This window comes from Dromiciops gliroides, chromosome 5 (assembly GCF_019393635.1).
Source record: "Dromiciops gliroides isolate mDroGli1 chromosome 5, mDroGli1.pri, whole genome shotgun sequence".
Lineage (NCBI taxonomy): Eukaryota > Metazoa > Chordata > Mammalia > Microbiotheria > Microbiotheriidae > Dromiciops > Dromiciops gliroides.
The window spans coordinates 214,379,801-214,395,542 of record NC_057865.1 but is presented as its reverse complement, the minus strand read 5'-3'; the positions used below and the strand labels follow the sequence as shown (position 1 = coordinate 214,395,542).

Sequence of the window (15,742 nt, the reverse complement as noted above, 5' to 3'; positions counted from 1 at the left end):
CCTTGTTTGTCCCTTTCAGCTCTGTATCTATGCATGTAGACCCTATTCAGCAGTGTGGGATCCTGACCACTTAAGAGAAGGGTCAGGTTCTTTTTTTTTTTTTTTTTTTTTTGCACTCCTTGGCTTATTATATCCCCTGGATCACAGCCCAAGGGAGAGTTCTTTAAAGTCTAGGTTTTGGCTTATGTCTAAGGCAGGGAAAATAAAAAGATATTCAATGTACAATGTTGACCAGTATATAACAACTATTTATTTCCTCCACAAAAAGAAATGCTAACCACAAAAGGCTCTCTCACAAGTTGAATACATGAATGCTGTTCTCAAACGAGCAAAACTTAAAACAACCCATAGAAGCAGTAATATAACTACCATTATACTCTCCTGAGGTTTGAAGTTCAAATATCTAAACATGAAGTAGGGATGGCTGAACAGACATTTTATGTTTCACCTCTGTTCTTCACTGTCCAAACAATTCCCTCCATGTCTTCTGGCAAGCTAGGCTGAGTATCAGCTCCATCATTTTGGCCAATGGTCATCTTTTCCTATAAGAAAGGTTGTAGTGGATGTAGAGAAATCAGTTCCCGTGCCGATGGGATATGCAGGATCTCTGTATCTCCTGAACTCAAAAAGTGGGCCTCCAAAGCTGGAACTATGCATCACAGGATCACTGTTCAGTCACCTATATTCAGGAAAGAAACATCAAATTAAAGAGTTGGCTACGGTTCTGAGATCCAGTCTTAGGCTCACATAGACAAGATTGGAACATTAGCTCCACATGGCCAGGGGTGGGAAAGGACATCAGCCCTACCCCAACCCCTAGAGACAGAGAGACTCGGATAGTTGTGACATAATCTGCAAAGAAGAGAAGAGAGATCAGAAGGCAAGTCACCCACCTTTCAAGATTCATGAAGTTCAACAGCCGGTAAGGGGATTTTAAGTTCAGTGCCCTTCAGCATTGTCACACATATTCCTGGACTATTCCAGGCAAGCTCTGGCACACATTCCTGGGATAGATCTTATAGGACCATTCTCATATATGGTCCATGAGGTATAACCTTCTATAGCTGCTGCTATATAATGAAAAAGTTTAACCCTTTTTCCCGTCCTGTTTCAAGGAATAAAGCATAGAGAAGCATGTATAACCACGGGAGAAGAAAACAAAAAAACCCCAAACATCTCCCCTGTAAGAAGGTTGCATGAGGGGGCAGCTAGGTGGCACAGTGGATAAAGCACCGGCCCTGGATTCAAGAGGACCTGAGTTCAAATCCGGCCTCAGACACTTGACACTAACTAGCTGTGTGACCCTGGACAAGTCCCTTAACCCTCATTGCCCCACCAAAAAAAAAAAAAGAAGGTTGCATGATTTTGCAGGCCAGGCCCATCTCCAGAAGGCCTGGTTAATGGCAGATCATCTTGAAGCTCTGGCCATGGTTTCCCACTCCTTTCACTCTGGAAAAGCACAGGCCAGAGAGAGAGAGCCAAGATGGAGGAATAGCAGGGAGAAGTATAGCTGAACTCCCCAGTGCCATTCCACAAAGATCTTGAAAACACATCAGATACGGGCAGCTAGGTGGCACAGTGGATAAAGTACCACCCCTGGATTCAGGAAGACCTGAGTTCAAATCCAGCCTCAGATACTTGACACTAGCTGTGTGACCCTGGGCAAGTCACTTAACCCCAATTGCCTCCCCCCCCCCCCAAAAAAACCAACCAAACAAAGAAAACACATCAGACCAAGTCTTGACCAGGAAATCCAAGATAAAATTACACTGAGTCTTATTTCCAGCCAGTCAGAATAGAGAGACAGACAGAGAGGTCTACAGACACTGGGGACAGGCTCTGACCAAAGAGCAACAAAGCTGTGGTAGGTCAAGAAGAGGTCCTAGGTCTATAACAGAAAGATCTTTGTTGAGGATGCAGGAATATATGTCATGTGGCAGATCTGTTGTTCACTACCCAGCTCCAGATCACAGATCCAGAGTGGGCAAAGGAAGGGAGCTGTGCCAGGGATGGCATTCCAGGATTAGGAGTGGTCATAGGCTATAGGTTGTGGACTAAGGAATAAGTTCCTAAACAAAAAGTAGTTATGTGTCTGATTCCAGGAGCAAAGCAGGAAATCAGTTCTAGCCTCCAGCCAAGTTTGAATCAAATGCAGAATAAGTGGGTCAGGAATCCCAAAACCAAACAGGAGTTTGCAATTCTGTCATTCTGAAAATACAGAGCTTTCTAGCTTAATCCAGCAGCAGTCTGCTGGGATTTCTAATCAGGGGAAAGCCCACAGGCGTATTGCACAGATCTAGAGTCAGCAGGAACTGGAAGAGCTCAGACCAGGAAGGCATTGTCTTGGATCAGACCACTTTGGGAACACTGAAGGATTGATTATGAGTTCCCAGCTAGAACTGTCCCTGACATCCTGATATAATATTCTATATAACACTCAGTACCCCAAGAAAGTAGCAACAGAACCAATCTAAACTTTCCCTTCAGAAGTATGCAGAATATAGTTCAAACATTGCCTGAAGTCAGGAAATAAATTAGAAGAATGAGTAAGCAAAACAAAATCCCACCATAAAAACCTATTATGGTGACAGAAACATTCAAGAAATAAACCCCAAAGAATAAAATCACTCTTAAAATATCTATAAGCAAAGTCTTTAAGAAAAACACAGCTTGGGCACAATTTCAATTAGAATTCCTAAAAGAGATAAAAAGGTTTTTTTAAGACTTAAAATGTTTTTTATAAGAGAAATAGGAGTACTAGAGGGGAAAAATGGGAAAAGAAATCAAAACCATGAAAGAAAATGAACACCTTAGAACAAGACATACAAAATCTTACCCAAAGAATTTATCTGAAAAATAGAATAGAACAAATAGAAGTTAATAACTCAATAAGATAAGAAATATCCAAAGTCAAAAGACTGAAAAATAGAAAATAAAAGGTATCTCATGGTAAAAACAACAACAACAAATAACTAGCCTAGAAAATAAATAATTTAAGTAAGGATCACTGAGCTACCTACAATCTATGACCAAGAAAAAAAAAGAGCCTAGACATCATAATTCAAGTAAGCATAAAAAGAATAGTACTCAGATCTCTTTAAACTAAAGGGAAAAGTGGAATGGAAAGAATTACCCCCAGGAACATTATAGCCAAGATCAAGAGTTTCTAGGTCAAAGTAAAAATACTGCAAGCATCTAGAAAGAAAGAATTCAAGTACCGAAGAGTCACAGTTAGGATCACACATAATTTAGCAGGATCACATCATAAAGAAGCAAGGAGTTTGGAATATGATATTCCAGAAGGCAAAAGATATGGGCTTACAGCCAAGAATAATTTACTCAGCAAAAATGAGCTACAGGAGGAAAAAAATAGACCTTTTATGAAATAGAAGACTTGACCAGAGGTTAGTCAAGGCTTTGAAATATAAACACAAGAATCAAGAGAAACATTAAAAAGTTGACAGGCAAAATTTCTTCAAAAAGATTTTTAAAATGCACTAGGTCAAATACTGATGGAGAAATCTGGAAAAAATGTCATTTGTCCAGCCCAGATCAACATAAGGAAATAGACAGATAGGTCTAGGGACACTAAAGATAAGGTGAGGCCAAGAGCATGCTGTGTAGAGTGTGCCAGTGCTCAGGGAGAAACAATATACCAGGACAAAAGGAGGTCCCAGGTTCACCTCAAGGCACCCCCCAGATCTAAACTGGGGCACTGCAATGAAGACAGGTGTCAACTGGCAGCTTAGTTATCAACTACTCAATTCTAGGTCACAGATGAAAGGTGAAGTGAGAAGGGGACCTGCAAATGGGTGACATTCTTGGCTAGGGAGGCCCTGGGCTGTGTGTGGAGAAAGGAGGAAGTTTGGAAGGCAGCAGAAGTAGCAGCAGTGGTGTGGCTTAGATTCAGATGTAGAGCATCTAGCCCAGCATGAACCAAGGCAGGAATCTCAGATCAAATGGGTACCTACAATTCTGCCACTCTAAGACAATAGGGCTTTCTAGCTGAATGATTAGAACTGAATCCAGGAGTGGTCTACTTTTACACAGACCCAAACCCAGGTCAGGAATTTGCCAAATTCAGACCAGAGGGATAGCAAATCAGATTTTTCCCTGGATCAGACCACTTTAGGAACACTGACAGCTTGCAGGTCCACAGGGCCAGTCCAACCCTTTCTTCCAAAAGTGTGGTAGAACCCAGCCTTGATATTAAATCTGAAGTCAGTTAGAAAGGATGGACAAACAACAATAAAATAACCCTGCCATAATGAGCTGTTATGGTGGCAGGGAAGAAGAGGAACAACTAAAACATGTATAAGCAGTGGCTCAGAGAAAAATATAGCTTGGTCATAAACTCAAGTATAATTCCTGGAAGAGATATAGCAAGAGATTTTTTTTAAGAGTCTAAGATGTTTTTGTCAATGAAATAAAATCACATGGAAAAAATTGGAAAAGAAATAGGAGCTATGGAAGAAAGATTTGGAAAAGGAGTTAACTTGGCACAAGAAGTATAAAACCTCCCTGAAAATTAGAAGGGGTCAAATAAAAACCAGTTACTCTATAGGGCAACAAGAAATATTAAAACAAAGTCGGGGCAGCTAGGTGGCACAGTGGATAGAGCACTGGCCCTGGATTCAGGAGTACCTGAGTTCAAATCTGGCCTCAGACACTTAACACTTACTAGCTGTATGACCCTAGGCAAGTCACTTAACCCCAATTGCCTCACTAAAACAAAACAAAACAAAAAGCCAACCCAAAGTCAAAAGCCTAAAAAAGAATACATTTTAAGTTGTCTCATAGCAAAAACAACTAACCTGGAAAACAGTTTGAGGAGAAAAAATGTATGATTCATTTGGACTACCTGAACGTCATTATCAAAAAAATATATCCTAGGCACAGTATTTCAAGAAATTTAAAAAGAAAGCTGCCCATATTCCTTTAGAACCAGAGGGCAAAGTGGAAATAGAAAGACTCCATTGGTCACTTCCTAATATAAAACAACACAAAAAAAGGTCCCAAGAGTATCATGATACTGCAAGCAGCCAGAAAGAAAGAAAGAATTCAAGTACTTAGTCAGGATCATACATGACTTAGCAGCCACCACTTTATATGAGTGAAAAACTTGGAATATGATATCCCAGAAGGCAAAGGGAAGAGGAAGGGAAGGAGAGAGAGAGAGAGAGAGAGAGAGAGAGAGAGAGAGAGAGAGAGAGAGAGAGAGAGAGAGAAAACTCTGCTTCAGTCTGTAGTCAGATACCATCATTTCTTTTTCTGAAGGTGGATAGCATTTTTCGCCATGAGTCCTTTGGGATTTTCTTGATTCATTGTATTGCTAAGAAAAGCTAAGTCATTCATAATTGATCATCGTACAATATTGCTGTTACTGTATACAATGTTTTTCTGCTTCTCCTCACTTCATTTTGCATCAGTTTGTGTGTCTTTCCATGTTTTTCTTTTTTCTTTTCTTTTTTTGCACAGGGCAATGGGGGTTAAGTGACTTGCCCAGGGTCACACAGCTAGTAATGTCAAGTGTCTGAGGCTGGATTTGAACTCAGGTACTCCTAAATCCAGGGCCGGTGCTTTTTCCACTGCACCACCTAGCTGCCCACCCCTCCATGTTTTTCTAAAATCAACATGCTCATCATTTCTTACAGCAAAGTAGTATGTCATCACAATCATATACCACAACTTATTTAGCCATTCCCCAATTGGTGGACATCCCCTCAATTTCCAGTTCTTTGCCACCACAAAAAGAGCTGAAATAAACATTTTAGAACATATAGACTATTAAAAGGTATATATATATATGTGTGTGTGTGTGTGTGTATATATATATATATATATATATATATATATATATATATATATATATATATATATATATATATTATATATGGATAAAGCACCGGTCCTGGATTCAGGAGTATCTGAGTTCAAATCCGGCCTCAGACACTTAACACTTACTAGCTGTGTGACCCTGGGCAAGTCACTTAACCCCCAATGCCCTGCAAAAAGAAAAAAAAAGATTATTTTTAAAAACTGGAAAAAAAGGTATACATATAGAACATATATATATATGTATATATATATATATACATATATAAAGAGAGAGAGAGAGAGTTTTGTGGGTTTGGGCGGGGGGGGGGGGTGGCAGGGCAATGAGGGTTAAGTGACTTGCCCAGGCTCACACAGCTAGTAAGTTTCAAATGTCTCAGGCCAAATTTGAACTCAGGTCCTCCTGAATCCAGGGCCAGTGCTTTACCCACTGCACCACCTAGTTGCCCCCAAAGGTATATACAGTTTTATAATTTTGGGCATAATTCTAGATTGCTCTCCAAAGTGGTTGGATCAGTTCACAATTTCACCAACAGTGTATTAGTGTCCCAATTTTTCCACGTCCCTTCCAACATTTGTAGCTTTCCCCTTCTATTATTTTAGCCAATTTGATAGTTGTGAGACAGTATCTCAAAGATGTTTTAATTTGCATGTCTCTAATCAATAACTATTTAGAGCATATGACTGTATAATTTTGATTTCTTCTTCCAAAAACTGCCCATTATTTGACCTTTATCAACTGGGGAATGACTAAAATTCTTATAAAGCTAACTCAGTTCCCTACGTATTTGAGATATGAGGCCTTTATCTGAGAAACTCTATATAGAATTTCTCCCCTCCCCTCCAATTTTCTGCTTTCCTTCTAATCTTAGCTACATTGGCTTTAGTTGTACATTGCCTTTTTCATTTATTATAATCAAAATTATCCATTTTACATTTCACAATGCTCTCTATCTCTTCTTTACTTATAAATTATTTTATCTATAAGTCTAAAAAATAATATATTCCATGTTCTCTTAATTTACTTCTAATATCTCCCTTTATGTCTGGGTCATATGTCCATTTTGTCCTTATCTTGGTAAATGGTGTAAGATATTGATCTATGACTAGATTCTGCCAGACTGCTTTCCAGTTTTACCAACAATTTTTTTTACCAACTTGTGAATTCTTATCATCTTTACATTTATCAAACACAAGGTTACTATGATAATTTACCACTGTGTATTATATATCTATTCTATTCCATGGATTCACCTTTCTATTTCTTAGCCAGAACTAGATTGTTTTGATAAAATCTGCTGCTTCTAGACCTCCTTCCTTTACTTTTTTTCACTTAAAAAATTATTTCCTTTGATATTTTTTGACCATTTGTTCTTCCAAATGAATTTTGTTATTTTTTTCAAGCTCAATAAAAGATTTTTTTGTAAATTAATTGGGCTGGCAATGAATAAGTAGACTAGTTTAGGTAGAATTGAGATTTTTAAAAAATATTGGCTCATCCTACCCATGAACAATGAACACCTTTCTAATTATTTAAATCTGACCATTCGTATAAAAACTGTTTTATAATTATGGGTATATAGTTTCTGGGTTTGTCTTAACAGGTATACTTCTAGGTATTTTATATTGTCTGTGGCTATTTTAAATTAAATATCTCTTACTTTCTCCTCTTGCAGAGTTTTGTTGGTGATATATACAAATGCTTATGATTTCTTTGTGTTTATTTTATATCATGCTGTTTTACTAAAATTACTCATTGTTTCAGTTAGTTTTTTAGTTGACCCACTAAAATTTTTCAAGTATACCACCATATCATCTGCAAAAAGAAAGTTTTATTACCTCATTGTTCATTCTGATTCCTTCAATTTCTTTTTCTTCCTTTATTGTTATTGCTAGAATTTCTTGTATAATATTCAATAATATTGAATAATATGGGAATCTTTGTTTCACTCCTGATCTTCTTGGGAAGGCTTCTAGCTTATCCTCATTACAGATTATGTTACTAATGGTTTTAGATAGATACTTCCTATCATTCTAAGGCAAAATCCATTTGTACCTATGCTTTCTTTTTTTTTTTTCTGCATTAGTCATGTTATATGAGAAGGATCATAGCACAAAGGAAAAACCTGAAATCAGAAAACCAATAGCATCAAAAACAAAAGAAATAGTATGGTCAATCAGCATCCATATCCCACAGTTCCTTTTTCCCCCCATGGATTTGAAGAGCCTTTTCATCATGAGTCCTTTGGAACATTCTTGTTCCATTGGATAGGTGAGAAGAATCTAATCTATCACAGTTGGTCCACACATAGTGTTGATGATACTGTGTATAATATTCTTCTGGTTCTGCTCATCTCACTCATCATCAGTTCATGCAAGTCCTTCCAGGTTTCTCTGAACTCCACCTGGTCATCATTTCTTACAGCACAATAGAATTCCATTACATTCATATACCATAACTTGTTCAGCCATTCCCCAATTGATGGACATCCCCTCAATTTCCAATTCCTTTCCACCACAAAAAGAGCAGCTATAAATATTTTTGTACATGTGGATCCTTTTCCCTTTTTTATGATCTCTTTGGGAAAAAGACCCAAGAGTGGTATTGCTGGGTCAAAGGGTATGCACAGCTTTATAGCTCTTTGGGCATAATTCCAAATTGCTCTCCAGAATGTTTGGATCAGTTCACAGCTCCACCAACAATGCATTAGTGTTCCAATTTTCCCATAGCTTCTCCTCCATTGATTATTTTCCTTTTTTGTCATTTTAGCCAATCTTATTGGTGTCAGGTGGTACCTTAGAGTTGTTTTAATTTGCATCTCTCTAATCAATAGTGATTTAGAACATTTTTTCATATGGGAATAGATAGCTTTGATTTCTTCATCAGAAAACTGCCTGTTCATATCCTTTGACCATTTCTCAATTGGGGAATGACTTGGACTCATATAAATTTGATTTAGTTCCCTATATATTTTAGAAATGATGCCTTTATCAGAAGTACTGGCCATAAAGATTGTTTCCCAGCTTTCTGTATGCCTTCTAATTTTGGATGTATTGCTTCTGTTTGTATAAAAACTTTTTAATTTAATCAAAGTCATCTATTTTGAATTTCATAATATTCTCTATCTCTTCTTTGGTCATAAACTGGTCTCCTTTCCAAAGATCTGAAAGGTAGACTATTCCTTTTTCTCCTAATTTACCTATGGTATCACCTCTTATGTCTAAATCATTTTTACCTTATTTTAGTATAAGGTGTCAAATGTTGGTCTATGCCTAATTTCTGCCATATTATCTGCCATTTTTCCCAGCAATTTTTGTCAAATACTGAATTCCTATCCCAGAAGCTGGGGTCTTTGGGTTATACCTATGCTTTCAAGTGATTTTTAAAAATAGGAACAAGTATTATATTTTGTCAAAAGCTTTTTCTATTGATATAATGATATGATTTTTGTTACTTTTGTTATTGATATAATGAATTATATTAAAAGGTTTCCTTATATTTAACTAGCCCTATATTCTTGGCATAAATTCCATTTGGTCACAATGTATAGTCTTTGTGATATATTGTTGTCTTCTAGCTAAGATTTTATTTAGGATTTTTGCATTAATATTCATTAGTGGAATTGGTTTATAAATTTCTTTCTCTGTTTTTGCTTTTCCCAGTGTAAGTACCAATACCATATTTGTTTCATAAAAGGCATTTGGTGGGACTTTTTCATTGTCTATTATTCCAAATAATTTATTTAATATTGGAATTAGTTGATTTTTAAATGTTTGGTAGAATTCACTTGTAAATTTATCTGATCCTAATGCTTTCTTCTTAGGAAGCTATTTTTTTTTTTTTTTGCAGGGCAGTGAGGGTTAAGTGACTTGCCCAGGGTCACACAGCTAGTAAGTGTCAAGTGTCTGAGGCCGGATTTGAACTCAGGTTCTTCTGAATCCAAGGCTGGTGCTTTATCCACTGAGCCATCTAGCTGCCCCAGGAAGCTCATTTTTATGGCATGTTCAATTTCTTTTTCTAAAACAGATTTATTTAGATATTCTATCTCCTCTTCTTTTAATCTAGTCAGTTTATATTTTGGTAACTATTCTTCCATTTCACTTAAATATGGAACATAATTGCTATAATTTCATCTTTACTAATCATATATTCACCCTTATATTTTGGATAGCAGTGATTTGGTTTTCTTCAAACATTTAAAAAATCATATTAACTGATCGTTTACCTATTTTACTGGTTTTTTTCATAAAACCAAATCCTAGTTTTATTTATTAATCCAATATTTTTCTTACATTCAATTTTATTAATTTTTAGGATTTCCAATTTGGAGTTTAATTGGGGATTTTTAATTAGTTCTGTTTCTTTTTAAAAAAATTGTATACAATTTTAAAAAATGTATACAATTAATCTGCCCTTTTTCTATTTTATTGATTATAAGCATTCAGATATATAAATTTTCCTCTAATTACTGCTTTTGCTGCATCCCATAAATTTTGGCATGTTGTTTTGTTATTTTTGTTCTCTTTGATAAAATTATTTATTTTTAGACATAAAGGGTAGTACTATAGGCAAATTAGAAGAGGAAGGAATAGTTTGCCTGTCAAATCTATGGAGAGGGGAAGAATTAATGACCACCAATGAGATAGAGAACAGTATTAATGCTTTTGATTACATTAAATTTTAAGAAGTTTTGCACAAACAAAACTAATACAAACAAGATTAGAAGGAAAGCAGGAAGCTGCGAAACAACTTTTACAGCCAGTGTTTCTGATAAAGGCCTAATTTCTCAAATATGTAGAGAACAGAGTCAAATTTATAAGACTACAAGTCAGGGGGCAGCTAGGTGGCTCAGTGGATAAAGCACCAGCCCTGGATTCAGGAGGACCTGAGTTCAAATCCGGCTTCAGACACTTGACACTTACTAGCTGTGTGACCCTGGGCAAGTCACTTAACTTCCATTGCCCCACAAAAACAAAAAAAATACAAGTCATTCCCCAACTGAGAAATACTCAATCGATATGAATCGGAAGTTTTCAAATGAAGAAATTAAAGCTATCTATAGTCACATGAAAAAATGTTCTTAATCACTATTGATTAGAGAAATTCAAATTGAAACTACTCTGTGGTACCACTTCATACCTATCATATTGGCTAATATGATAAAAAAGGAAAATGTGTGGGAAAATTGGAATACTAATGCATTTTTGGTGGCATTGTGAATTGATATAACCATTCTGGAAAGCAATTTGGAACTATGCCCAAACGACTATAAAACTGTGTGTACCCTTTGACCCAGCAATATCACCACTAGGTCTATATCCCAAAGAGATCATATAAAAGGGAAAAGGACCCACATGTACAAAAATATTTATACCTGCTTTTTTTTTTGTGGTTCCAAAGAATTGGAAATTATGGGGATGCCCTTCAATTTGGGAATGGCTGAACAAGTTATGGTATGTGAATGGAATGGAATGCTACTGTGCTATAAAAAATGACGATCAGGAGGATTTCAGAGAAACCTGGAAAGACTTACATGAACTGTTGCTGAGTTGAAGTGATCAGAACAAGAAGAACATTTTATATAGTAACAGCAACATTGTGTGATGATCAACTGTGATAGACTGAGCCCTTCTCAGCAATACAATGATGCAAGACAGTTCCAAAAACCTCACTGATGGAAAATACTCTCCACATCCAGAAAAAGAACTATGTAGTCTGAATGCAGATCAAAGCATACTATTTTCACCTTTTTGTTGTTGTTGTTGTTGTTGTTTGTTTCTTCTTTCTTGTGGTTTTTCCATTTTGTTCTGATTCTTCTCTTACAATGTGACCAATGTGGAAATATGTTCAACGTGATTGTACTGTATAACCTATATCAGATTGGTTGCTATCTTGGGGAGGGAAGGTAGGGAGAAAAATTTGGAATTCAAAATCTTACAAAAATAAATGTCTTTACATGTATTTGGAAAAAAATAAAATATTACAAAATAAAATTATTTATTGTTCCTATGACTTGTTCTTCAGTCCACTCACTCTTTAAGATTAGGTTAGTCTCCAATTAATTTTTAATCTGTGTTTTCATGGTCCTTTATTAAATGTAATTTTAACTGCATTATGATCTGAAAAGATGCATTTAATATTTCTGCTTTTCTGCATTTATCTATAAAGCTTTTATGGCTTAATGTATGGTCAATTTTTATAAAGGTGCCATGTACCAGTGAGAACAAGGTATATTTCTTTCTATGCCCATACAATTCTCTTCAGACGTCTATTATATATAGTTTATCTTAGATTCTATTCATCTCCTTTACTTCTTTTAATTTTTTTATTTGACTTATCTAGTTCTGAGAGAGGAAGGTAAAAGTCCCTCACTATTATAGTTTTGCTATTTATTTCCCCCTGTAATTCATTTACCTTTGCCTTTAAAAATGTGGATGCTATATAGCATTTGGTGCATGTATCCTTAGTATTGATATTACTTCATTATCTAGTATCTTCATTATCCAATAATTCAGTTTTCCTTTTACCTCTTTTAATTACATCTATTTTAGCTTTAACTTTTTCTGAGATCATGATTGCTACCACTGCTTTTTCTTGCATCAGCTTAATCATAATAAATTCTACTCCGGCCCTTTATTTTTATTCCATGTGTGTCTCTCATTTTAAAAATGTTTTTCTTGTAAACAACATATTGTTGGGTTCTGGGTTTTGATCCATTCAGCTATCTGCTTCCATTTTATGAGTGAGTTCATTCCATTCACATTCAGAGTTATAATTATCAATTGTGCACTTCCCTCCATCGTATTTTTCCTCATTGTTTATCCTTCTCTCTCTCTCTCTGTCTCTCTCTCTGTCTCTCCCCCTATTCTTCCTGAGAAGTCTAAGTTTCTTTTGACCACTGCCTCCCTTATCTGCACACTCTTCTAAACGTCCTGCCCCCTTTATCCTATTCCTTTGCATTCCTATTTCTCTGTAATTTAAGAAGACTTTTATAGTCATGCACACACACATATACACACATACATATATATGGAAGGAAATGACATATATATGTATATGTATATATGTGTGTATATATATGTCATTTCCTCTTTAACCCAGTTCTGATGAGATTAAGGTTCCCACACTATCTTCCCTCCACCCCTTCTTCCCCTCTACTGTAACAATTCTTTCCTTCATGGCTCTTTTGTATGAGATAATTTGCTCAATTTTACCTGTCTCCACCCAGTTTTATTTTTTAGAATCATCCCATCATAAACAATTCAACCCCAAACCCTTCTATCTTTATATACTCTTTTGGATTACCCTAGTAATGATAACATTCTTAAGAGTTACAAATAACACTTTCCCATATAAGAAGTAAAAGTTTGGACACTAATGCATTGTTGTTGTAGTTGTGAATTGATCCAACCATTCTGGTGAGAAATTTGGAACTATGACCATATAAAGTGCTCTCTCTCTTTCTCTGTGTGTGTGTGTCTGTAAAGCTAATGCATACCATATATCTGTATGTGTGTGTGTATGTATATATGCATACCCTATAAAGCTGTGCATACCCTTTGATCCAGCATTACAACTACTAGGTCTTTATGCCAAAGAGATTAAAAAAAAAAAAAGAACCTATTGGGAGCAGCTAAGTGGTGCAGTGGATAAAGCATCGGCCCTGGATTCAGAAGGACCTGAGTTCAAATGTGACCTCAAACACTTGACATTTACTAGCTGTGTGACCCTGGGCAAGTCACTTAAGCCTCATTGCTCCACAAAAAAAAAAAAAAAGAATCTGTTTGTACAGAAATACTTGCAGCAGCTCTTTTTGTTGTGGCAAAGAATTGGAAATTGAGGGGATGCTCATCAATTAGGGAATGGCTGAACAAGTTATGGTTTATGCGTGTAATGGAATATTATTATGCTATAAGAAATGACAAACAGGATACTTTCAGAAAAAACTGGAAAGACTTAGATGAACTAACACAAAGTAAAGTGAGCAGAACTGGGAGAACATTATATGTAGTAACAGCAATACTGTATGATGAAGAACTGCAAATGACTTAGCTCTCAGCAAAATGCTATCTGCCTCCAGAGAAAGAACTGGTGTTATCTGAATATAGACCAAAGCAAATTTCTTCACTTCCCTCTCTCTCTTTCTTTTCTTCCTTTTTCTTTTCTTTTTTTTCCTTTTTATTTTCTTAAATAAAATTACTAATGTAGAAAGATTGCACATATATAACCTATATCAGATTGCTTACCATCTCAGGGAGTAGGTAAAGGAAGGAGGGAGGGACAAAATTTGGAATTCAAAGCTGTTTTTAAAAATGTTAAAAATTGTTTTTACATGTAACTAGGAAAAAATAAAATATCATATTAAAAAGAAATAAACAGTTCAACCTTATTAAATCCTTTATAATTAAATTTTCATGTTTACCTTCTCATGTTTCTCCTGATTCTTGTAAGTCAAATTTTCTGTTCAGTTCTGGTATTTTCCTCAAGAGTATCTGAAAGTCCTTTAATTCATTAAATATTCATTTTTTTTTTTCCCTTGCAGGAACACACTAGGCTTTGCCGGGTAGGTTATTCTTGGTTGCAAACCCAGCATCTTTGCTCTTTGGAATATCATGCCCTTCAGTCTTTTAATGTAGAACCTGCTAAATCTTGTATTATCCTGACTGTAGCTCAACAATATTTAAATTTATTCTTTCTAGTCACTTATAATACTTTCTCCTTGACCTGGGAGCTTTGAAACTTAGCTATAATGTTCTTGTGAATTTTCATTTTGGGATCTCTTTTAAGCAGTGATCAACAGAATTAAAAAATTTCTATTTTGCCCTCTAGTTCAAAAACTTCAGAGCATTTTTCCTTAATAATTTCTGGAAGTATAATGTCTAGACTTTTAAAAATCATAACTTTCAGATAATCCAACAATTCTAACATTATCACTCCTTGATCTCTTTTCCTCGTCAGTTGTTTTTCTAGTGAAATATTTCATTTCCTCTTCTATTTTTTATACTTTGATTTTGTTTTTATTATTTCTTTTTTTTAACTTCTTTTTTTTTTTTTTTGGTGAGGTAATTGGGGTTAAGTGACTTGCCTAGGATCACACAGCTAGTAATTGTTAAGTGTCTGAGGCCGGATTTGAACTCAGGTCCTCCTGAATCCAGGGCTAGTGCTCTATCTGCTGTGCCACCTAGCTGCCCCTGTTTTTATTATTTCTTAATGTCTTATGAAGTCATTAGCTTCTTCTTGCCCAATTCTAATTTTAAAGAGTTATTTTCTTCCTTAAGTTTTTGGATTTCTTTTTCCAATTGTTGGACTTTCTTTTCATAATGTTCTTAATTTTCTTGCATTACTCTTATTTTTCCCCTAATTTTTCCTCAACCTCTCTTATTTTGATTTTTTAAAATCCTTTTAAGCTCTCTTGTGACCATTTAAAATTTTTCTTTGATACTTTACAAGTAGCTGTTTTGACTTTGTCTTTTTCTGAGTTTGAACCCTGATCTTCTCTATCATTATAGTAGTGATCAGGTTCTTTCTCTGTCATTTACTTATCTTTTTTAACAGCCAATAAATAGGCTGCTAACTTTATGTTAGGATTGAGCTTTGTTCCCAGAGTTTGGATGAATAATGTCTCAGGCTTCAGGTTTTTCTACTGTTTTTTTTTTTTTCTGAGTTCTATCTGGTGGCCTTTTACTTTTTGATTATTCCAATGTTCTATCATCCAAAGCCAGGTGTGGCCACTGTTTTTCTGGCTCATGTCTTGGTCCATGAGTGACTTCTCTGCCCCCTAAGCTGTGATCAAGGCTCCCAGTACTGCTGCCACCATAAATGTTCTTGTCCCCTTTGGTCCCTGAGGGAGCCAGAAGTATCAGCTCACCCCTCTGCCCTAGAACCAAAATGAGGGATTCCCCTCTT

General features: G+C 35.8%; 1 protein-coding gene across 1 annotated transcript in view; it reads right to left on the bottom strand.

The window, feature by feature from the left end:
- Nucleotides 1–220: 220 nt before the first annotated feature.
- CCDC184 (coiled-coil domain containing 184) overlaps nucleotides 221–15,742 on the bottom strand; it is a 34,409-nt gene continuing 18,887 nt past the window's right edge. The window contains exon 2 of the mRNA XM_043968157.1: nucleotides 221–679. Within this exon, the coding sequence (XP_043824092.1) occupies nucleotides 676–679 (4 nt within the window). The 3' untranslated portion in view covers nucleotides 221–675. The remainder of the gene's footprint in view (nucleotides 680–15,742) is intronic.